Source organism: Scomber scombrus, chromosome 18 (assembly GCF_963691925.1).
Source record: "Scomber scombrus chromosome 18, fScoSco1.1, whole genome shotgun sequence".
Taxonomy (NCBI): Eukaryota; Metazoa; Chordata; class Actinopteri; order Scombriformes; family Scombridae; genus Scomber; species Scomber scombrus.
The window spans coordinates 9294049-9319586 of NC_084987.1; the positions used below are offsets into that span (position 1 = coordinate 9294049).

At 41.8% G+C, this 25538-nt stretch overlaps 1 protein-coding gene across 1 annotated transcript in view; it reads right to left on the reverse strand.

The window, feature by feature from the left end:
• srcin1a (SRC kinase signaling inhibitor 1a) overlaps positions 1 to 19605 on the reverse strand; it is an 80137-nt gene extending 60532 nt beyond the window's left edge. Inside the window, exon 1 of the mRNA XM_062438523.1 lies at positions 19476 to 19605. Within this exon, the coding sequence (XP_062294507.1) occupies positions 19476 to 19605 (130 nt within the window). The remainder of the gene's footprint in view (positions 1 to 19475) is intronic.
• Positions 19606 to 25538: the final 5933 nt, after the last annotated feature.

The window sequence follows — 25538 nt, forward strand, 5'->3', positions numbered from 1 at the left end:
CAAGGCTTTTTTTTCTTTGTTCTAATAAACAATTAGTATATCAAAATATTAAGTTTTTGTTTGTTTTGACGATACAGTTGGGATTTTTGTTGTAACTTTGAGGATAAAAGTCAGATTATATTATTAAAGCTAGCTAAAACAAATTCTCATAATTCCCTGTTTAAGAAATGGTGCTAATACTGACCTCTAACCCTCCTGAAGAGAGGAGCAGCAAGAGAAGAGAGCTTCCTGATAAATATAAACGATGTATTATGTTTGTGTTATCATAATTAAATGAATATTGTATCATCACTACAGTACAGTATTTGGTTACATTATCATTTAACTAATGATGTTGTTTATGTGATTCTGTGATGCAGTACATCCATTAGTGAGAATGTTGTGCATTACAATGCATGCAAGTGAGGCAGCGGACGTAAAACAATTTTTCAATAAGACTGCTGTTGCTGATAGACTGTAAATATAGTCTGAACACTTGTGGTGAGAGCACAGGGAGCTGTGCCAGAGGTCCAATGTTCATGTTGTATTGATGTGAGTGCACAGGCAAAAAGAAAATATATCAAAGGGAAACACCACTTTGAGTGTAAGATAGAACTCTGCCACAGCCCTTCATCATCTCCTCTCTCTTCACAACCAATTTCACCTTCACATCTCAATTTTCTTCTGTATGGTAGTGACAAACAGTGCAGATCCAGAGTTTGAAGTTCAAACGGCAACATAGAGAAAAGTGAAGCTGAGCAAAACTGCATCTTTTAAAATGACTCCCGGCTTATTACCACACATATAACAATGCAAACATCTAAGATGAAATATTGTAAAGTGAATACCTTTGGATTTTGGAGTGTTGGTTGGACTAAAAAGGTCATCTGAATACATCACCTTTTGCTCTGGGAAATTGTAATGGTCTTTTCCAAATATACTATAGACCAACTATAATGGAAACAGTCTGAATTTGTCAACAGTAGGTGGGGAGGTAGTAGTAAATTCAGCCTTCCACGGTCACATTTACATACTTTCAGTGATCCATCACAGCGTACATGCCTCTACACCACATAGTTTGTAAAAAAACCCAGCCATGTCATCTGCTCACTTTTGATATTTCGCAGCCTATTCTCTAGCGCCTTGCGTTCTGTGCATTCGTTTGCGTGGGTGTGTTTAGAAGAGATGGATGTGGGAAGTCATTAACGCAGGAGGAGTTCACCTTGTTTTAATCTCTGAAGCTGCTGCTTTGCTTAAAAGTGTGCATCTGCAAGCGTGTGTCTGTGCTGGATAGTCCAACTCTATGAACCCTGCATCCTCCTTGACATTGATCCTAAGTGCACACACAAGCACACACCCACACACGTATATTAACACCCTTTACAGTGATGGGATCGAACTGAGGGCATGATGAATAAATAATGGTTTAAACACTGGAGGTTCACTTGACTAATTAACAGGGGGAAAGAATTCTTCCTAAGAAGCAACAAAGGCCAAGCAGTGAATCAAGGATAACTGCACAGGCTTCATACACACTCACATACGCACGTTTCACATATAGATACGCAGAGGCACGGGTATACACACTGCAAGCACACACATTAGTGCACATCCTAATTTGCGATTCAGAGTTCTTTGAAGGGAAAGACAAAAAAGGGGAGGAGAGGTGTCGACCTCTATTGACTCAACACCCTGTGGGCTAATGAGAACTCCAACACACAGGCAGACACACACACACACACACACACACACACACACACACACACACACACACACACACACACACACACACACACACACACACACACACACACACACACACACACACACACATTACTGTCATATCACATGTGAGGGTGTTGTGTTAGCATCTCACCAGTCTTCATCATCCAAGGTTATCATGAGGGAATATGTAGCAAAAGAAATCCCAGTAGCTCGTCAGTGCCCTTGTCTTTCTGTGAGCATTCTGGTCACCTGACTCACACACACTCACACACGCTGTCACTGAATTCATTATTGTGATATAATTATGAAGAATAACCAGTCTAGCTGGCCCAGCTGTCCTGGTAACATCTTCCAACTAGTTCCATTAGATCACACATTGTCACCAAATATGAGCAGACAGCAGGGGAACAGGGAAATTAAAATGAGGCATAGTTGGAATAGGGAGTGGCATCACTGATTGACTGACTGAAAGGTTTTATTTTGCTATGCTGACGTTTCCTTGGAAACAGGCGTGTTCAGTATCCAAGCTGGTATAGCAGGAGTCCTCACAAAGCATGTACGCATTACATCCAAATCAGCTTCAACAGCAGCAGAAACATTTTTGCTCTTGCAAACATGCAAATATGATCAGTAAGTGGCAGCAGAGGAAGCAACAATACATATCAAAATAAACTAAAACTGACTACAAATGACTTAAAAAGTCCCACATGGTGCAGGGGAAGCCATAAAAGAGTTTGTGAAGAGGCTCGTCATGATTGAGGCGGCAGCAGTGGCAGCGGCAGCAGCAGTGGCAGCAGCAGTGGTAGCAGCTCGAGTCCTGGAGGAGCCACCAAGCTCCACAGCCTTTGAACATACAGGAGGCAGGCTGAAGCAGACAGCAGAGCTACGTGACTCTCATGACAACCACCAAAACCACACTGTCACACATATACACACATCCAAAGAGTCCCTCAATGCTGCAGGTTACCATGATTAAATACCACAAGCACCCAAGCAAATGCATCAACTAAAAGGATGCCCTAAAAACTAAGTGAGAAGGGGAAAGGAGGATAGAAAATGGAGCGCAAAGACAAACACAAATGGGACAGGGACACAAAAAAGGAGGAGAGGGGACCACTCCAAGCGCCCACCTGAGGGTTTCCCAGCATTCTCCATCCGTGCTCCTTTCAGCCCTCTATCCCTCACTCTCTTTTTTGGTCTAGGTCATTCCATCCCTCCACTCATCTCCTCATTTGTCCCCAGCCGTTGCCACCTCACTGGGACACTGGCTTAGGCAGAATATTGTGCAAAAAAAAAAAAAAATCAAAGAGAGGAAAGGCAGGGAGGGACAAAAGGATTTTGAAAGAGGTGGGAAGTAGGAGGAGTGTGGGAAGAAACTGGGAGAGAGAGACAGAAAGCAAGAGAGAGAGAGAGAGAGAGAGAGAGAGAGAGAAGTAAGGCTGCCAGTTCTGAACATTGTCTCTTTTCTCTCTGTCTGATTGTGTGTCCCTGGCTGTCTGTCTTGCTCGCTCCTCTCTATCTCTCTCCATTTCCCTCATTATGTCCATCTGAGTGGTTGTGCCAAGCTAGCGGGGCAGCAGGAGAAAACATGGCTTGCTATGGCCCCAAAAACACCTCACCGACTGGCCACCTCCTGCTGGCCACTGACTGTGGACCTGTGTACACTAGGTGTGTGCTCAGGGGGCCACGGATTTAGCAGGAGTATGTGTGTATATGTGTGTGTGTGACTGTCCTGTCAGCCATCCAGAGCAGCAGATTACTGACGCTCCACTGGCACGGCCCACTTCATTTCATCTTCCTCTCCTGTCACCCCGGCAACACCTCCGCTCCCTGCCTGCTTCTCCCGTCCTCTGCTCATCATCCACCCCACCCCTTTCTTCTCCATCACCTTTTTTCCCTTCCTTCTCTCGCTCTCGACGTAACCTGAGAAAGAGTCTTTAAATTTAATTTCATCCATCTCTGAAATCTATACCAGCAGAGCTAACTCCAGCCCACAGGAATAGTAAAGATCATCAATCTCTACATCTTGATCCGCTCTAATAAAAAGAGCCCCATCAAAGCAGTGTGTATACACATACTACCCCCAGGGTTGGTTCCTTGCTCAGAAAAAGATAGCCAATCACAGGCTGGGGAGGCGAAAGGAGCAATGCAGTAATTAACACCAGTGGGCCTGGGCTTACTGTAGGTTCATGTCAACACTGCACGCTAAAACTTGGCAAAGCTCAGGAGCCATGCTGACCAACAACCAGGGTTGAAATCTCGAGCTTGGCTCCCTGCTCCTTAGAGATAGCGATGATGTTAAATTAACATGTTAGATTCAGTCTGCATCTGAACCAGAGAGGCTTTCATAAAAGGCAGGGAGAGGTCAAGGCTGCCCTCAAGGTAAAGATCCCCTACAGAGAGCATCACAGGGAGCGAATCTCTGCAGTGGGAAGAAATCTGCTTTTAATGTGTGTATGTGTATGTGTATGTGTATGTGTATGTGTGTGTGTGTGTGTGTGTATGTGTATGTGTATGTGTGTGTGTGTGTGTGTGTGTGTGTGTGTGTGTGTCTTTCCATCTTTAAGAGAACCAATGTTCGTTGAAAAACAACATTTCTGTGTTGTCAAAACATTTTGGCCGGTCCTCACGACTTGAAAGGGCAATTTGAGGGTTAAGACTTGGTTTTAAAGGTTAAGGTTACGGTTGGGTTAAGGTTCAGTTTAGGGTAAGGATCGGGTTTAGACATTTAGTTGTGATGGTTAGGGGGCTAAAGAATGCATTATGTCAATGAGTGTCCTCACAAGGATATAAAGACAAACTCTCTGTGATCAACTGTGACTTTCTTTTTCTTTCTACATTTTTTAGTTGAAATCATTATCACAATATTATATATTTATTAGATTTAATATTTTACCAGTATGGATTAATATTGTAACACAGTGTGGCAATGTTGGCAAAAACTCACAGCAGTCTTATTATGTGTTTGTTTGTTTTTTGCTCGTATTTTGTGTTATTTAGTAAGTAAGCAAGTAACTGATGAAAGCCTTATTACTTTCAGACAAAACTCTTTACGAACTTAATTAACTAATTAGCTCTTTTTAGTTACAATTTGCTTATAATCACTAATTGGATCACACAGAAGTAATGAAATGAAATGACTCATGCCTTTGCCTGTTCTGAACACCTTCATCTGCAAAAAATCATAATGCACGTCCCATTAAACGGTTGTAAAAGCTGCCTAAATTTTGAAATCTAAATCAAATTTAAAAGCACCCATTAAAGTGGCCCAAATAAGAAAAGGTTGATGATAATGAATATATTAATTCTGTGATGAAAAAACCTATTATGAGCTGCAGTCTAATCGCAGCCTTAGTGTGTGCGTTCATCTGTGTGTGTGTGTGTGTGTGTGTGTGTGTGCGTGTGTGACTGTAAGACAAAGGCTAGACTGAAGAGCAGAGGATGACACCAACAGCTATCTTACCCTATGCAGAGCTGCACCTGCTGAGCGATGCAAGGTTGACAATGGCCACATAGGGCTCGACAACTGCTGAACACGCAGCTTTACTCCCCACAGAGTTCACACACATACACGAGTATTCATGCAGACACACACACACTCCCTTTTAACTAGTCACTGCACATAAGCCTGTAGTCATGTACTGTAACTTCTGTGTTGTGCGGAATACATGTGTTGATGTCCATGTAAGTGACAGAGAAAAAGAATGTTGTTAAGCTAACGCAGTGAGCTAATGCCGTACAAGGACAAGTAAACAACAAGTAAACAACACAGCATATCCTCTGCCTTTGAAAAACAACCCTCTACCCACCAAGCAATTTAGATCCTACAAATACATACAGATGAGATATTAATGGCTTACTGTGTCCTCTTTGACCTTTTAATTATTCTGATTTGTGTACAGAGCAAGCGTGCCGTAATTGCATTAGCATCTCTGCAGGTTTACTTAATGTTCCAGTAGAGAGGGAATTGTGATTCAGCAAGCAGATAGGATACCACTCCCTTCTTTTTGTGTACTCCAAATGATCCACTGTGAGTGTGTGTGTGTGGCAGTGTGTGTGCCTGTGTAGTTGCACTAAATCATCTGAGATTTATTAGCTCAGTTACCACTAGTCAAACCCTCTGACGTGCAATTATGCTCTATCAGCAAATAAATGATTTGGCCATTACAGGCCATAATTGGTTATGGAACACAGGGTCCAATATATTGTCCATCTCTTTGCTGCTGCTTAAGACCCTGTCCTGGTCTTTGTTGCTGCATTATGCGGGAACTCTACTTGCCCCCCTATTTGCCTCCTCTTCCTATTCCCCATTTCCTCTCCTCCTTCCTCTGAGCATTTCCCTGGAGAGGCTTCTTTCCCTTTATCTTTAGCGTGAGGCATCTGGAAAACAGGCCGTCTCCGCCTCCCTCCGTCGCGTTCAATCATCCTGATGTTTATTCAGCTCTCCGCCCTTTCCACCGGCCCTCCACCTTCCGTTTTCCCCTCTTTCTGTCCCGCCCGCCTTCCTCTCTACGCTTGCCATCTCTCAGCTCTTAAACCACAGCTTCACTTATCACTGTGCCACATCTTTCAATTTCTATCTATCTCTCTCCAATTGTTTTTTTCCAACACCTTCTTGCCTGTGCCTGATGCCTTTTCCTCTTACATTTCCTCTCTGCCTTGGAGTGTTTTTGTCCTGGAAGACGCTGTATCATTCGTATTGCATGAGGATGGATAGTTGGAACCTGTGCATCCTCCACTCTATAGCTTATCTCCACCATGCCTGATGTAGGAAAGCTATCATCATCAGATTGCAGATGTTTACCACCATCCTCAGAAAACAATGTACCCTTTCTTGACATATGCAGGAAAAATGTACAATGTGCACACAGGCTGAACAACATCAACACGACTAAAGGCAACCATCTGTGCAGGCCTCAAAGAAGTCAAAGGCAAGCGCTCATCTTTGAATATGCTCCCAGATTTTGTTTTTTATCTGATCATACATCAGTTAGATCTTTTTTTAATCTCATTTTCTTTCTAAACATGTAAGTAGGGATGGGAAATACGGATAAAATCTTCTATCATGGTAGTGCGAAAGGGCCAAAAATCCACAGATGGGGACAGAGTGATGGAAGTGTCAATGAGCTGGTTGTGTAAGTGTAACACCTGCCTTACCTGTAATACTTGTGTTGTTTCAAGTACCAGTATTTACATTTTATCTTTCATTGCAAGGTAAACAGTAGAAAAGCAGCATTCAGGTTCCAAATATGAGCTTTCACTTATCTGATTTGCCAACACAGCACCTTGTTTAATTTTTTCGCTGGAGCCATTTCAAAATAATGAAGGGACTGGGCTTATGTCACTCTGAACATGGCCTTAGATGTAACACTTCTTAGGAAGTTTCTCCCCTAACACTTGGGTAGGTGAGCACAATTGGTGTTCAGCTATGGGCTAAGCAGGAGCAGATCAGCCTGATGCAAAGAATTTCTCCCACACTGCAGCTAATTAGCGTTATCTTGTTTCTGGTTCAATGACCTCTGTGCTGCTATCTTCAAATGGAGAATTCTGAGATGAGGCAGAAAGCAGAGAGAGAAATTGTACTAACGGCAAAGAAAAAAAAAGCGACTGTGACCTTTTGGACCTGATCTTATTTTGACTTTGCACATGAACAGTCAGTTGCACACAGAGATAGAGAGAGGCAGTGGAAGAGGGATGAGGCTGGTATCTCTGTGTGAGAGGGTGGCTGAGGAAGAAGCACCTGTCTCATTGTACCCCCACTTGGCCACACAGGACAACTCTCCACCCCGCAGGGCTGAGCTGTGCTGCAGATAGAGGAAACCCAAAAAAAAGTTGAGCCGATAAGAACTGGTCTTAGAAAACGCAGGCACAGACAAAATGGAAGATGAGCTCAACAGAAGTGCAAGAAGAAAGAAGAGTTAAGAGAGCTAAGAGAGGATGGATGGATTTGCTGAGTAAATGGCTGTGAGCTCATCATGACACTAACAGTAATGGATAGGCAGGGCTGTCCAGATTGCTTCAAATTCACACTTGAGGATCGTTTAGGTAATCTCTCTGACGCGTTCGCAATGAATGTGAGTCACAGAGATGGAGGGGTATGTGCTGAGACAAACGATAAAAAAGGAAACACATCCAACTTTATAGCAGACTTTTTCTGCTTTCTTAGATGAGGTAAAAAGTCTACAAAACAACAAACTTCCACCTTTGTGTTGTAGTATTCTCTGAAGCAGGAGTCAAAAAGCCTGACCTTAAGTTTGCACCCGAGGAGATGTCGATGTGAGCAGTGTGTAAATACTGTAGCTACATCCATCTCTGGAGGAGCTGACAGGGAGTGAAGGCAGCACACGAAATCAAACGGAACTCAAAATGTGTTTCCTGAGTTTTTACCCTCCTTTGATCCCCAGCTGGAGGCAGACCACGAGAATGAACATCAGCGACCCTGAACAACCTTCAGTGAGATTTTCACTCTTATAACCAACTACCCACACACACAAAACACCACTATTATTGACTTGGGTTTGGCCTTTTAAACTGTGCTACTCTTAACTTGTCGCACCATTGCCAACTTTGTGTGTTTCTGGTATCCTGTTCTATCAGTGGCTCTGTCCCTCTTCTATATTTCTTGCTAAACAATTTTTTATCTCTCCTGTTCCTACAGCATCTACATATGGTATCTACTGTTCTTCTGTCAGTACGTCTCAGAGGATCTCTCAGAGGGGTTGTTGACTGTCGCCTACACTGCAGTAATCCAATGTTACTGGGAGTGCTATAACTCAGTTTATATGATCAGGAGCCCCACAGGCCTGGCCATTGCACCTCGTGACAAACGATTCAAGTCAGACATGACATCAATGAGTCAGCCACCCTGACAGCCTGTGATGAGACCAACTATTTAAACTGTTTGTATTCCTGCTGTTTTTCCAAACATGGTATTGAATGTGTGTCAGTCAGTGTTCGTCACTGTGTGGGTGAGTTTCTCCATCAATGAAGAGCCGGCTCTGCAGCATAGTATTTACATTAGATGTGATCAGTCCACCAGGAATCCCAAACAGGCAGCAGAGCCATGTTGGGATGTTAGCTTTTTTTAAAATGCAACAATGTGAGACCACAAGTGAATCATAGTGCTGTCTGTTTATTCTGCTCTCACAGAGGAAATATTCCCTCTTACTTAACTGGGGGCTTCTACAACAACTCACACCAAAGTAAAAGGAGGAAGACATTTGAATGTTGTTTGTCATTTTTTCGGCTTGTAAGCCAAGGATAAGAAGTGCTTGGTTTTGTTGCTTATTAGCATTTTCTAGCTTTGTGAACCAGGCAAGCAAACAGCAGCTGTTAAGATATTTGGAAAAAGGCAATGTGTTAATACCATTTATAAACTACCGAAACACATGATTTGATTCTGCCATGGATGCATCATTGAAAGAATGAATCAGTATGTGGAAGGAGTGCAGGAAGATTTTAGCTTCTTGCACTACAAATCTGTCATGGGGTTCTGCAGCAGGGAGAATAATTAACCAATTCTACACTGACACAAAAAAGCACACTTCATACTCTACTCTATATGCTTAACACTTATTGATTTCAGTTCATACAATCTCATGTTATTGTTTTATTTTATGTTGTTTCCACAAACCCAAAATTGTTTCCTATTTCCGGTCGAAGTGGACACTGATCAACACTGTTTACAGCAAGCAGGGTCCTTTTGCAATGTTTAAAACTCTGCTTACTCCACTAATAGAAAGTTAAAAAAGAGGGGAGAAAAATACAAATGAGCTTCTGATTATGCACCAGAGTTCGTCTAAGTAAGTGAAAAAAAAACTGCTAAACGAAAAAGTGCAAAGCAAATGGTATTTTTAAAACACGACTTTCACACAGTTCCGTGTGATTGATTTATTTATGCATTTTTAACTGTCAGTATAAACACTAATAGATTCCTGGATGGTACCCCACACAAAAGAACTCAAGTCCACCATTTTTTACATAGGTTTCCAAATATAGACAGGGCTTTACATTAATCATGTTGCTGTACTACGTCAGCAGTTCTGTGAAGCTGCTCTCTCAAGGTCTATCCATCAATCCTGCATCCCTGATGACCGCCCAGTTCTTGGACGAGGAGGAGGAGGGGAGTCTTCATCCTTCAAAAACCCACTAAAGGATCGGATAGGGGACGTTCGCCCAGATAGAGCCGTCATTGTGTCTTCTACAACTATATCAGCTTTGATTGTAGAGTTGAAGAGTTGAAGAGTTTACTCTCTAAACCATATTTGTCACAATTTTTGCACAAAACCCCACAGATGCATCAAACTTTATTAATTATGTAGATTGTGTTGCACAAAGGACTACAAATGCATCCAAATCAGCATCAACGAGGTTCAGAGAGAAAAAAAGAACAGAGCGCAGTGTTCTATGACGCCCTAAGCAGCTTTTAATGACTGTAAGAGAGTGCACATGGGCCCCTGGCACAGTGGACGAATTAGCATTCAGCGCTGGAGGACACGAAGACTCAGTCAGGTCTGAAGGAGATCCAAAGGGAGTAGGCCGGCTCTTTCAACGGGAAGTTGGACAGGACTGTGTGACATATCGATCGGCTATTGGTAACGCAGTACTGCATTGTGGGCTCCATCACCGTCACGGCAACAATCTGTCACTCCCTCTTTTCAGCTGTTAATTTGTGGTACTCTGGATCTTAACATTCTGCCCTACACTCTGGCAGCCATCACATCCAGGAGAGGACCACTACATCAAACCGCTGCTATGACGACAGGAATTTTAACTATGCTGGAGGGGGGGAAATAGCAGAGCCCGAATCCACACTAATGCTTTTGTGCATTAATGTGTGTGCACCTTCGTTTGCCTCAACATACTGTATGTTTGAAATCCGTCCATCTATATCACCCTCCATCCACCTCTCCGGCTCTGTTATAATGTATTACTTAAACACATTCATCTTTGCTTTAGCCTACACCCTGATATTGATGTGCTGCGTTATAGTATTAATATTTCCAGAGTGGCAAATTATGAGCGCTTCCTATTTAAGAGGCTTTACGGCTTCAGCAAGCAGCTTTTTAACTGTTCTACTCTCAACCTTATCAGTGCATATCCAGATGTCCTTGGAAGAAAAAAGGAAAATAAAACCCAAGGTTCTGCTGACAACAAGGCACCGGAAGAGTTTTATATTGTAAAAGCAAAGTTTCTGTTCCGTCTTTGTTCACACAGATGTTGAGATGTATTATGTGTAGAAAGAGACTAAATCACTAGAACTGAATACACTAATTGGCATCTTAATTGGCTGCAGTTAAAGACATCTGTATCAAACAGCAAGTTAAAATATCAGCAGTAATGAGCTCAAATCAGAGCAGGAATGTGTGTTTTATGAAGGGTGGTGCACAGTTTATGCTCTGCTCTTTCTGCGCAAGAGGGCAGCGGAGCCTTCTGGGGGTCCTTGATGAAATTTAATTTGGGCTCTTCACTCCTGGCTCTGTGTCAACTATTAACACCCCCACAACACTTTATCTACCAGGCATGAGTCAGTCAGTTTCATTGAAACACACGCTGGTTAGTAAGGAAAAATACCACTGGAACAGGCTCGGAAAACAAAAAATATCAGATTTGGTCACATGGAGATGACTAAATGAATTTTATTGAATATACAGCACGGGCATGCTTTTAAATGAACTTAATTTCATACGCCTAATTTGTTATCTTAATAAACACAGCTTGCTTTATGATTAAATTGGCTGTGAAACATTCATCTCTTTAATCATGTTTCCGTATAGCTTAATGATTACTGTCAACACTGTCTACTTTATACTTTAAGTGTGGTGGTCAAATTGTCCCTTTAGATTTTACACAAGGACAGCCTAATGATTGCTTGGGTTGTCTAATTAGACGGGGCAGATGAAAGCCACTGCTTGTACCTGCCAAAGCATCCTTGAGCAATAAACCTAAATCATATTGACTCCAGGTGTGCAGCAGTCAAAAACAGAATGTTCCCCTCAAATTAGATAACTTTACTAAAACTAATGCAGAAATAGAGGTTGCATAACTTAATCACAGCGAAGTCAAAACATTATCACAGTCATTATTTTTGCATTTTGCACTAAACACAAGCTTTCAAAGATCAAAAAAGGAGTGTGTGTGTGTGTGTGTGTGTGTGTGTGTGTGTGTGTGTGTGTGTGTGTGTGTGTGTGTGTGTGTGTGTGTGTGTGTGTGTGTGTGTGTGTGTGTGTGTGTGTGTGTGTGTGTGTGTGTGTGTAGTGGTAGGTCAGGTCTGCTGTTGCAGAAAGCCATGAGTGTGGGCGGAGAGTCTGTCTCTTGAGCTGGTGGCTGGCTGCAAGTAGAGCCATCTGGGAGAGAAATCTGCATAGCCTCACTGCAGAAGAGTGCAGCTTGCAATTAAGGAACTGATGAAAAGTTTCAGTTTTCAATGCTGCACTTTACCCCATAACAAAATGTGCTAAATACAAAACACAACTATATTCTGCTGACAAAATGGTCTGTCTTTTTTAAGCCTCCAGCCTTTACAGTGCCCTCTGATGGCTACAGAGTGTTAGAAGACACTCAAGGAGACCTTGAGTTCACAAAACACTGTTGCTGTGTTACTGGTTAAGAATCAAAGCTAAATAACTACTCATATTTAATTGCCTTCTTTTTTTCTTACACTGCTCCTTAAGACAGAACATAGGATTTAACCTGCTGATTGTCATATTAGCATTATAAGGATGTGAGCTACATTATTAGACCATTTTCAGAGATAGAAACTTTATTGTCCCCGTAGGGAAAGTATTACTCAGTAGGTAAGCATGTTGGTCTCTGACATGGCCGTACAGGCACAGAAGACACAAAAACAAGACACAAAAAGTAGAGAAAAAACAAAAAACAAACTATAAGCTAAAGACAGGCTTCATATCACCATCCCATAACAGTCCATAAAAAGCCTCCATTCTTGTACCCCTTTTGAGATAGAGAGTGACAATTACACAGTTTCCAAAGCAATCCCTAGCCTACAAAAAAATATCCCAATGAGCTTTACACAGTTGGGCACTCAGATTTTAAACTTCAGACAAAAAAGCATCAGAAATTGGCATTGGCAGTTACCCTAAGTTAAGGTCTCATTTAAATTTGGGAGAAAAGATCTGTTTCTTATATGTGTGTGCCTTTATGCATGAAAATGAACCAAACACACACACATATCCACACAGACACACACATATCCACACAAAGATAAATCATAGATCACCTACTTTTTTTCTTCTTAAGAAGCCGTTTTAGGCTCTTAGATCTGTTGTGTCTCGGGGGATTTCGGAAGCTAGTGTCTCATCTAGCTACAGCTACAAAAAGGTTCACATAGGTTCATGTACACAACAATGATCAGGATGATTTGATATTTTTCTTTCATTTTTATGACACCTTTATAATTGTTTTATACAGATACACAACTGGAGCGAATCAGTGTGTTGTTCCTAAACAGTAAAGCAAACTCTCCTGTTAACAGGTGCGTATAGAACAAGTAATCCTGGCCTCTGCCAAGGGAGATGTGTGGATTTATTGCTTTAAGCCTGACAGATCCAAAAGGAACTCCCAGACTTTACCTAAAACCCTGCTTTCAGCTTTAGCCTAGCCCTGGAGTTGAGGTAATCATTTGCCCTCTGTAAGCCTAACCACCCATCGTGAGGCTCTGCAGCATAAGAGAGGCACCGATGTTTTCAATGTTATATAAATGGTATTTGACTTACAGTGAAAAATCCATAGAAAACCTTTCAAAATTAATTCCACTATGCTTAGCCATGCTAACATTAGCTTTCATTTAAAGCAGATCCTGGTTGATTTCAGATCAATCAGAGGCCATTGAGAGCACAAGAAATGCGATTCTCTCACATTACATCCACACACAACCAAAATCAAGCCGCAAAAAGGCTGCGTTTGTGTACTTTGCTGCTATCATGACTCTTAAATGTGAGCGAGTCTCTTGCACGTTTCAAGGTTCATCGTCCTTCGGCCATCTAGACATTCATCAGATTAAATGCACACCAAACAAATGCTGCCATCTATTCTAGTTATTCCTCTTCTCTGCTGCTGTGATTCCTCATCTTTCTCCATCAACCCCATTGGTTTCCACAGTAAGCCAATGAGGTGAATGCTGAACCCTGATAGGCTCCTTCACCGGACTGAATATCAAATAGGAGATCTGATTCCCGGGTTACTGCAGAGAAGCTATTGTCATGAAGCTGACACCTAAAAGATGCACGCATGTGATTAGGGCCTCCTCAGGAATAAGAAAGTCCACAACAGCAGGGTGTGTCTATGTGCCTGTGTGTTTACACCTGGAGCACTACAGCGGGCATAATCAAGCCCCGATTCTTATGGTCAGAGGAAAGGCTTGACATTTGCTTTGTTTGTCTCTTCTACCTGACTGCACATCAGTGTCACTGGCAGAACAAATTAGGGAGCATGCAGAGTGTGCTGAGTGTTAATAACCACTGGGAGCGGGAAATAAGAGGTAAAAGGAGAGACATTAGCGTGGTTAAAAAGAGATGGAAAATAATTCAAAAGAAAGATTTGTAACTGTGAAAGATTTGCAGAATGAGTGAAAGAATGATGATGTGAACGGTGAAGAAAAGAATTGAAGGAAACAGAGAGGCTAGGTTGGGTCTGAGTGTGACCCCTGTCATCTGTTGACAGTCTCGAAATAGAATGGGGCGAGTGCCCTTGTCATCTCAACATCACAATGATGACAGCCTATGTAGTGAACCACAGAATGACTGCAAGTAAAGGCTATTAGAGTGAGAATTCAGACAAATGAGAGCCTGCACTCACTAAGCCCTAAGAAGACCCAGTTCCAACATTCAACACAGAAGAAAACCAAGACATCATACAATCATCGCTTAACTGACTCCCCTGCCTCAGTCCTGTTATCTTATTATGTGTGTGCATCTACTCTTCTACTTTCAGGGATGATGGCAAAGTGAGAATGTGTTAAAGGGAGGCACGAGCAGACACCCATGGGAAAAACGTCCAATCCCGTCGCCATGCCAGAGGGAGAAAGGGGGGGAAAGCACTCTGTCTTCTTCCTCTCAATCAACCCCTTCTCTCCACCCTCCCAGCACTTTGCAGCTCTTGGCTTTACCCTTTTGTGTGTCTGAGTGGTGATAATGGCAGGCTGTCCGTCACGCAAGGTCTGACCCAGATTCACTCGGTGGGGAGAAGGACAGGGAGCGGGATGATGGGGATATCTCAGCCCTTCACCCATGAGACCAATCCTCCCTAGTCAAAACCGCTCGCCTCCCAGACGAGGTTCAGCAGGACGGAGTAAAGCCAAGGGCACAGTCTAGTCAGCCTCTTCAGGCTGGATTACTGCAGGGAGAAAAGGCTGACTGGAGTGCGATGCAAACCAGCAGAAACCAGCTCATTAGGCCGGTAACCCTCGGTAGGGTGCTGACTTATTCATGGACAGCTCCATGGAATAAAGGCCACTGAGGCGTAGTTAATTTGCTTACTGGTGTGTGCCAGGCAAATAGCATCGAACTTTGTGGTCCTCAGTCAGATCTGATCCTGGATCAAAAATGCCAACATCTAAACCAATCAGAGAGAATCTCAGAGTGGCCATACCGACACCTTTTTGCATAGTTACAGTAACCAAGGAAGGCAAGAAAGGAGCAGAGAGAGCAGCGCTGAGAGGAGGCAGTGGAGGAGACATGCATGTGACACAGAAAAGGAGTCAAGACAGTAATCAAGACTAAAATCTAAAGCCACTATAGCAGATACATTGGGCTGCACCATTCACTACACACCATTTAAGTAGGGATTGGATGGGATTTGGAAAAATGGTTCCTACTGTGCTTTTTGGTACCAACACTGGGGCAAGTTCATGAAACCAGGGTCCGAAATTAAAACCTGCCAAGTGCCAAATGCAGGTAGATTTTCTCAGAAGATTATCCACCACACTGGCAGGTAAATGTTACTAGTATCTTACTCATGTTTGTCCCTATACAATACAGGCACATGCAACAGTGCATTTGGCATGCTTTGGCATTTTTTAATGCACATGTAAACCATATGAGTGCCATGAAACTGCAAGGGTTATGGTTAGGATACGGTGGAGACATTTGAATGTTGTTGTGGAGACGGTCTGAGGTGAAGAACCACCAGCTGCAGACCCTTTCAAGCGTGCCCAGCTTCGCAACATTATTTATCTTACGGGACATCAGCTACTCGACATCGCAGCTCTCCACTAAACTGTCACTTGCCACTGCCTTATTATCTCATTCTCAATATGTAACACAAAAAGGCAATTTATTATTTTGGCAGGTAAAAAATATGCTTGGCCGGGGGATTATTTCATCTACCAATCCCCTTGGCAGGTGAGTCAAAAATTTGTGGTGCCAAAGGAAAGGCCACATGGTTATCTGAATAAATTTATCAGAATAAAAAGTGTTATTTTCTTGTGTGGTGGCCATTTTTGGACATTTAAATTGCAGCTCTCCAGACTCAGCTCCACATTTTCAAACTCATCCACTTTCACGAGTCTAAGCATTGTCATGTAAACTATGTAAGACTAGAGTGCACTCAGGTGCTTAGACTTGAATGCTATCATATTTGTCAATAAGCATATAAAAGACCTATGATAGACACTCTCTAGGGTGACATTATCCTGCACAAGTAGGTGAAAACAAAGTTGGAACAAATAACATAAAATCACAATTAAAAATATGTTTTTAGCTCATCCTTTACTACTTTTTGTCCTAACATCAAGAAGGTTATGAATATTATTAAGAGGGAATGTCAATTTAATGAATCCATTCAATAGTTAGAAGTCTAAATCTGGACCAAAATGTTGGATCGACAGATTGACAAACTGACTGATGCTGTGATCCCTGGAGCCACAGACGCTGCCTGCATGGCTGAAAACAGCAGGGGGTGGGGAGATGGAGTTGCTCGAGCAATGACCCTGATGCAGTATTTCACCATCACATGGCCACTTAACAGAGATTCACAGTTTAGTCATGATGAGGAGAACTAGCGAGAGCGATGCAGGAAAAAGGAAGTGATGAAGAAGAATTGTGCTAAGAAAGCAGAAAGAGGCAGAGAAAGATTCATGCTGACTAAGATGCTGTGTTTACTCATGCATTTTGTTTATTTGATGTTCAGACATCACATCTAACCTGTTAAAATAATGAGCATGGTGGCCCAAGTTATGCAGCAAAAGTATATGTTATAATATTTATATATAGTATTTCTTTTAAGCAGTCAAAGGTGGTTCAACAGCAACATTATACCATTAGTGTGCATCGATCCGAGAAAATGCATACAGGTGGTGGACAAAAACAAAAAAAACTGCAAAAAAACATTTAAGCACCTGAATCACGATGACAAAATGCAGCTGCATAGACAAGTATTGTTACAGAACACCAACTACAGCTAAAAACCAACATCTGAGCAGATCTGTACATCACTAAAAATATCACTGCACCTTCCTTATCCTTTAAAGAACTGAAGACGCTCCATCTGGAAGTATGACATCCCACTACACCCACAGTTAAGGATTTGTTTGAGGATTCAATCTGTTCTTGAGGCAGGGGGTGGGCATCTTCTTTATGTGCTATTCTTATGATGTTAGGAGTTTCCATTGTTTTATCCATCTCGATGGTATTTATGCGCCATTACCAAACACAGTAAACACCACTATTTATTTAAAAGATAGTCTAAAGTGCTTTTGTTCACTTTTCTAAAAAGAAGGTGGAATTACTTTTCAATGTGTCCTTTAAACAGAGCAATAATAGGTTTTCATGAGCTATAGGGCTATGAATCAGTGCAGGGAAAGCTCTGGCTTTCTCTCTCTCTCTCATTCAGTTTAAATGCTCTCTGCCAGAGGTACAACCATCCTCCCTCTCTCTCGCTCTCTGTCCTTCATATGTCCTTGCGTGACAGTGCAACTGCAGTGTGCTTCACCGTTTCTGTGGGAGGTATCTCTGGGATCCCAGTGTGTAGGAGAAGACTTGCGCCTGGCTCCCCATCTATCTGTCGCTTATCTCAATCATGCACACCCCTGCCATCCCTCCCACTGTTGCCCAATCTCTCTTTCTGCTGTCACACGCAACAAAATATCACTCTTTCATTTAGCTCTGCCCTGCTTCACTTTGTTTTCCAGAACAAAGGGGCATTTCTCAGACTGTCACCCAGATGATGACTGACAGGGAACCGAGGTATTCATTGCTTTAATTCATTTGAGATTTCTTTGAAAATGAACCCTGGCTGCTTAGAGAGCAGGCCAGAGCAACGTTTGCCTGACAGTGCTTTGTCATGGAAATGAAGGCTTTTACATGGCCATGAAAGTGCTGTCGTCTAAGTGGTGGGCAGGTTACTCAGGTTAATGTGAGGAAACCTGTCTCCACTCAAAGGGAATCCTCTCACATCAGCATTAGTTCATTGAAAAGATCTCAGGTTGTCGATATAAGCTGCTAAAAGTGCAGGATGAAATTCTCCTGCTAAAAAACATCAAGTTTAATAATCACAATTAATTACTGTCATAATCATCAGCTACCCAAATAATCAGGACTGTCACATGTGCACACAAACACATGCACACACATACATACACACTGACTTTCTGTATCGCAGCTCATGGCTACAGAGAATTTCTCCTGATTGAGAGCGCCATAGTGCCAGAACTAATTAACAGCGTTTGATTGTCTTGCCACAGAGGTGGAAGTCATTACCATCACATTTCCCTGTGTATGCAGAATTTAGTGGTTAAAAACACTAGCAGATGTTCACTATGTGACTACAATGTGGATAAGCTTAATTCACATCTACATCCCAAATCATATGGAAAAAGAAGTGATGTCAATGCTGGTGCTAATCATGAAGACACTTGATGGATAGGAATAAAGCCTTAGTCTTTCTTTCTTACCTATATGTCAGTTTTCACATTTATTATTTTGATAGTAGGGTGAGATAATATAATTGCCTTACAATCACTTCTCATTTTTCAACGAGACACTTTACTATAGTCAGTGGTTTTTCATTTGCTTCAAAGTCTTTTGAACATTTTGACTAGGTTGGAGCTGGCTAATTAGGCTCGCTGTCTATACAATCCCAGCATTTGAAAGGGAGGGAGGCTGACAGTGACTTTAAAAAGGAAAGGGAGGAAAACAGTAAGTTACACGTCCTTTTCCCATTCTTTCTCCAATGATCAATTGCAGCTCATATTTTTAGAGAAGCCCATCCGCTCACCCCTTCTTAAACCGTAAATGATTCTCATGGGCATCAAATGAGCTCCACAGTACACACAGAAAACCTGCAGGAGACCACACCATACTTACATATACATACAAACACAACACAAACACTCAGTAATGACAGAGACAGAGACAGAGATGGGTATAAATACAGGAGCAAAGAAGAAAAAAAAGAAAACAGTTTCAAGCTGCTGTGTGAAACATTCTCTAAGGCTGCACTTGGCAGACAAAGTAGGCCTAAATGATTTATGAGAGGCAACAAAGCTTGCCAGTTGTTTGTTTTAGATAAATGCTACACAAAGCAAAGACTAACAAACCTGATGATGGCAAACAAAGAAAGATGAAAGTTTTTGGCCCAAAAAGAGCACCTAGTTTTCCTTAGTTTCACACTGACATTTCGGGAGTGTCCCAAAGTTCACACCTCCAGGCTATGCAAACCTTGGCACAGATAGTGGTTTCAGTGATTTAAAAAAAAAAAGAGAGCTTGGCATTGAATTTTAAGTGGGATGGATCCCTGTGGCTGGACCTGCTTACCTCCTGCAGCAGGATCCCTGTGTCCCAGCACCAACACCTGGCCGACAGCCCGCCCATCAGATATGAACACCTGATAGTCCTCACCAAACATCCCCTCCCCCTGCATTGCAAGCAAACACCCTCTATCCATGCTCAACCTGCACAGCTTCACTCAGCTTAGCATAGCAGCGTCCCAACACAAACCTGTGCAGCCAACTGAGTCATGCATAGCAGTCCTGTACTGTATTGTAATGTAATGCAATCTACTGTATTGAAACTGTACAACATTATTCCCCACCCGCGTAACCTTACGCCTCAATGATTATGTTTATAAGAGATACTAAAGTTAGAATATAGCACAGATTACGGTGAACATTCACAATACGAGAGCTCCACTAACTGCACCGCTCGTGTGCTCTTCTTCTTCACCCACCAACACACACTTACACACTTACACTACTATACATTCTTTCAACATCTGCGCTCTTCATCAGCAGCATGCTTATTCAGAGTCAGGATTGTAGACGAGCGCTTGGGGCTGCAGAAGCACTTCCCTTCTCTTTTCCTCTCCCGCACTTTCTCTCTCCCTTGATCTCCCTCTTTCCATCGCTCTCTTTCTCTGTCTGAAAGGTTTCTGTGAAAGGCCCGAGATGAAAGGCTGCCCTCAATGGGAGCGTGATTGCACAGACAGCGCTGGCGGCCCAAGGTGCTATCAGAATCGCTCACTCGGAGTCGCTCCGCCCTACAAAGATGCGCGCAGCCATTGTCCACATTTTGTGCATGTGCGACATCAGAAAGACGCTCAGTTCAACAGTCCCTGTCTTACATAGATTTATATTCCCGCAGCAGCATTTGCACACAGGAAATCACACAAACATGCACGTCAGATCATATTGGGATGATGTCATGTTCAATGACGCACACTGGAGAAACACAACGAGACATATACCAACCACAGGCAGTAAAATGTAGTTGCACCTACTGAATAATACCTGCTGTTTTTTTTATGATGCAATAATTTTCAGCACACTTTCTCCTTATGACAAACTGCTTTTATAATCTACTAGTCTAATAGTAGAAGGTCTGGTGCAGAGAGAAGCCAGCAGGACACAAACGTCCGCTTATGTAAAGTAAAGTCCTCTGAAAGAAAGCAGGACAAACTAGACGATGGGTACTTGACAGACAAAACTGCCAAGAGGATGACACTTATTGTTCGAAAATGGCCTGAAAACCAGACAGTATAAAAGAGAAAAAAATCTATATCCACCTCTCTGTGGTGAGTGGAAATGTTCTTGAGAAATCAAGGATCACTTTAGTTTTAGTGAGCAAAAACCACCAGAAAAGCGGAGTTTGAAATCAATGCCAAGGGTTCTGTGATCTGTGTCTACATAGCTGGCCTGAAGCTGCCAACAGTTTAAACACTGCACATTGTGTTTGGAACATTGGATAAAATGGCACTGAAACGATCCTGACATGCTGAACACATATAACTTGCAAATAATCAAAGAAATTCAGTGGAAGCAGGCGTTTCACTTGTTGTTACTGTTACTGAGGCTCATATCTGTGGATGTCATAAATAGCTTTTTTCAGCCACAGGGTGTTAACCAGTGAATGACTCAGCAATGACAAATCATACTTGACAAGTGTTTTTCCACAACTTTATGTGTACAGCTCAACTTTGAATTTATCTCTAACAGTAAAGACAAAAAAAAAAAGAAATGTAAAAAAGGAAAATTTTAACGACCAAGGGTTTAATTATATCCTGCTGTCATGTAACAGACCCACACAGCAACACAGTGTCCTCCTCAATAAGTCTTGGTTATAATAATAGCACGCCCTTGTCTGTTCTATAATAAGCAACGCTGCAGATCGATAATGAAGACCGATATTGCTGTAACCTAACCCCAAACCTACTTTTCTCCCAGCATCAGGATGAACACAAAAAAAAAATTAATCTGCCGAAGACACTGCAGTGAAAGTGATTAAAATCAATCAAACGTGACTGAAATGAGCTGACCAGTGCGCTAGATTTACGGTACGAGTGTTTCTGTCATGAGACATGACTTGTAGAGAATTAAATCTCCAGAAGCCAGTGATGGACGATAAGTGAGAGAGAAATGTGTATTAAAACATCCCCGGCTGTGCTGACGTTACACTGCACATGCACAAAAATGGCTAAAGCGAAAAAGACTGCTGTCAAATCTACAGCAAGAGACACACAATTGCCCTTTTTAAACCCGGAGATAATATGCAAACACACATACACACATATATTAACCTCTAAACCTACTCATATATTTGAGAGGAAATACAGGATTTCATCTAAATTATACCAAACATCTCTCTCGTCTCCTATCTATCGTAAAATTGCTTCTTTTTTTAGCTTTAGTCCAATTAAAGTGATTATGTGTCAGCGAGCGAAGAGTAATGTGAGTATGATAATGACAGTTAAATACAAACATGACTCTTTGTGAATGACGCACAGGTGCAAAGCAAGACCCAGGCATCTCTATCCCACATACAGGAATTTGCACACAAGAGCCAGGAATGTGAAAGACGGGGTAAAAGCAGACCCTTGAACTCCCAGCGACAGTAATATACACTTGATGAAGAAAGGAGATACATGTGTCACATCCCAATATATCTTAATTGCTCTTAGGCTGATTTACAACAGAAGCTGTGGGAAATGACACCAGCAGCTTCCATTTTAAGTGGTCTGCAGGGTCTGAACAGTGCCTAGAATTCATTACGCTGGTTGACTGGTATGATATTAATTCAAGGCTAAGAAAATCAACAGTTGTGCGTTAAGAGAGTCCAGCTTACCAGTTGAATGAATCAGCTAAAAACCAGTTGCTATCCTCTGTGGTTGGTGTGAAAACGGTCTACACTCATCCTGCCTGATGTGTGATAAAATTTAAAATAGATTATTTTCATTATCCACTAATCTGTTGGTACAGAATGTCATTTCTGTGCCTTTATTACAGACAGTGGAGAGATGACAGGAAATGAGAAAGAGAGAAATGCGACAAAGGTTCCCAGCCTGACTTGAAACGCTGATGTGTCTGTTGGTGTTTTAACCCCCAACCACTGGAACTCTCCCAAGTACTTAAAAAGTTATAATATCTTATTTTAGGATGATTAAACCTTCTCATCAAAGATAAATAATCTTGTCAAGCACCATATGGGATAGGTTAGTAGACTTGTTACAAGGTAACTGGTCTTGATTGAATGATTGAATATCTTACTGGGCTCAGTCAAAATATTCAATCTATTTTTTCCAACTAAAGCTGACAAGAAACAAGTCTGAAAAGTGGATTACACAGCTGGTACATGATATCCTGCCATCTCTGTTATGTGAAAACAAGACTGCATTGCTTATCTCAAGAATCAAACCACAACAAAAGTGACTGAAGATTATTGATTCTTATATAAGGATTATTTCCACATTTTGAGATCTTTTTTTGGCCCTGTTAGCCTGGTTAAGATGTACGCCACATGACTGCAGCTCAAGCCCAGTCATGGCCTGTAGTCCTTAACCTGAAGCTGCTCTATTTACGATTTAAGTTACACTAAAAAGAAAAAAACAGGCTTACATCTTCATAATTGACTAGATGGAACTAACACATGTTCAGAATTCTGAGTTGTGATATTGATTATCAAAATTTGTGTCAATTACTTTCTGTCAATTGGCTGCATAATTTCAGCATATTTATGCTGAAAATGTATGAATGAAACTGTCAAATGCTGAGCAGAAGTCTAATACATTCGCTGGGCACTTGAACTCATTTTAAAAAGTTTCAGGATTTTATATATTTTCCAAAATATTTTCTAGACTAGTCATGTATTGAACTACACAGTTAAAGAGCCTGAAAACCTATTTTCTCTATCAGCATCTTACTGTGGGTGATAAGGTGTGGACTGTATGCGCTCCCCTCCACAGCTACCAACAGTCTCCATCTTGCAGTGCTGTGAACGTAAAGATTAGTTATCCTGGTTTACAGCAGTAAATAGCACATTATATGTACTCTTAGCTCTAATCTTAGTTCAAGTAATTGTATCGACAGCCATTTTAAACTCCATTAGTCTGTTGAATTTCCACATTTTCAAACTGCTTAATATACATGGATTTCCCAGGTGCTCTGGAATCAATCACCAGGATATTTTCTTCACCGTTTAAAAGACTCTGGCTGAGATTTCAGTGCATCCTGCTGCTTCTGTGAAAAGTCACGCAAGACCCATGGGCTCCAGACTGTGACGCCAACGAGGCCATATTCAGAGGGAACCCTGTCAGGTGGGCGGCACACAGAGATAGGGCATTTTTGTGATGTATGGATAGGCTGGACCTGAGTGGAAAGGTACAAAGTGCTTCAAGAAAGCCTTGTGAGTCCCTGAACTCCTGCGTCAAACACCCACCAACAGAGCAGCGGGAAGAGAAATCAATACAGACTCATGCTATGTTCAGGCAACATCAGGTATATTCGACCGTGAAGACAAAACAAGAAAAAAGCGAGAGAGCAAAGGAGGATATGAGGAAAGGAAGAGAGCAATAAGGTACTTTTTGAAGGCCAACGCGGCTCCCTATTGTTATTAGACAGCTCCTAGCCTCCCTTCACTGCACAGCGCTAATGTTCTTCCTCCCTATGACCTTTCTCTGTAAGATCTTATATTCTCTTCCCCAACAACTCATCTTTTGTAGAGCATCTCCAGAAATGATTAATCTATTTTAATCTGGTCTTCATATTGCTTTCAATTATGCACACATTGTACAAGTTTCATGAAGTGCCATGACTGCACACAAAGTTAAAAAGATTCAATCAAGTCATCGACAAATAGGAAATTAAGAACTTGCTGCGTCATTTGGCATTTTCCATTAAGCTCATGTTAGTTTGGAGCCAGGAGAGTGAGGGAAGGCTGCAGGTGACCAGCATCCCCGAGGGCTGTGTGACACCTAAAGGGCACAGCATGGCTTCTCCAAGACATCTGCAGCATGTCTCATTAGCATGCAGCTATGAATCATTCAAACACAGCCGGCTGTCATTATCACAAACAGTAGAGGAGGGGGACAAAATATATTCAAGCAAAAATGTGCACTGTATACTGGTACTTGTATATACTGAAATGATCAGTTGATTACTCTATCCACAGAATATTGATCGACACTCTCTAGCAGCCACTCCACTGTGAGAATATGCTGACTTACTCTGGTTTATACCATTGTAAATTGAATATGTTTCAGTTTTTGACAAATTAAACAATCTAAAGACATCAGCATGGGCTCTGGACATTTTTTGATGGGCATTTTTCACCATTTACTGACATTTTATAGACAAAACAATAAATTCTAATGGATAACTTGAGTTGAAACATATATATCCATTAAGGTTGTTTTGTGTTACAGAACCTTTTGTAAACAGTAATAGAAACACACACAAAAGCTCTTTGTTTGCCTGCACAAGGTGAGACCTCTCTCCTACAGAGCCCATTTGCATGCTGTGCAACAACTGTTTGTGGTTAACGTGCTTACACACCATACCAGAACAGACTACTAATGCAGGAAGAATCAACTTCAAATAAACATACTCCTCACCATCTCTCTCTCTCTCTCTCTGTCTCTCTCGGGTTGTTTGTGTGAGTCAGAGTGCACATGCTCACCGGAGAAACTAAACTACAAAGGCACAACAACTTTGTGTCCTCGACATTTTACAGCCATACTTGACATTGATTGTCTTGCGTTATAACAAGCATTGCGCTGTGACAAACAACAGGACAGTCAATGATAAGCCAGTGAGCTACAACGGATTTGTCAATTTGTGCTGGACTCTCGGCAAGGAGTCAGAATTTAATAACCACATCACATCTAATGTCTACTGAGGGATCTATTTACTTTAAAACACGGTAATGTCTGCAATGCAAGCGAACCAAAGAGGTTTACTGCTGTTGATTTATTTTACACAGTGTAACACACATGTTCCCTTTATGTATTGATGTCAATAGACATAGTTATTGTTTCTCGCAGCAATGCATCAAACGGTATCCATGGGTGATTTTCTCCACTTGAAATGTGGATTTACTGCTCTCACGTTG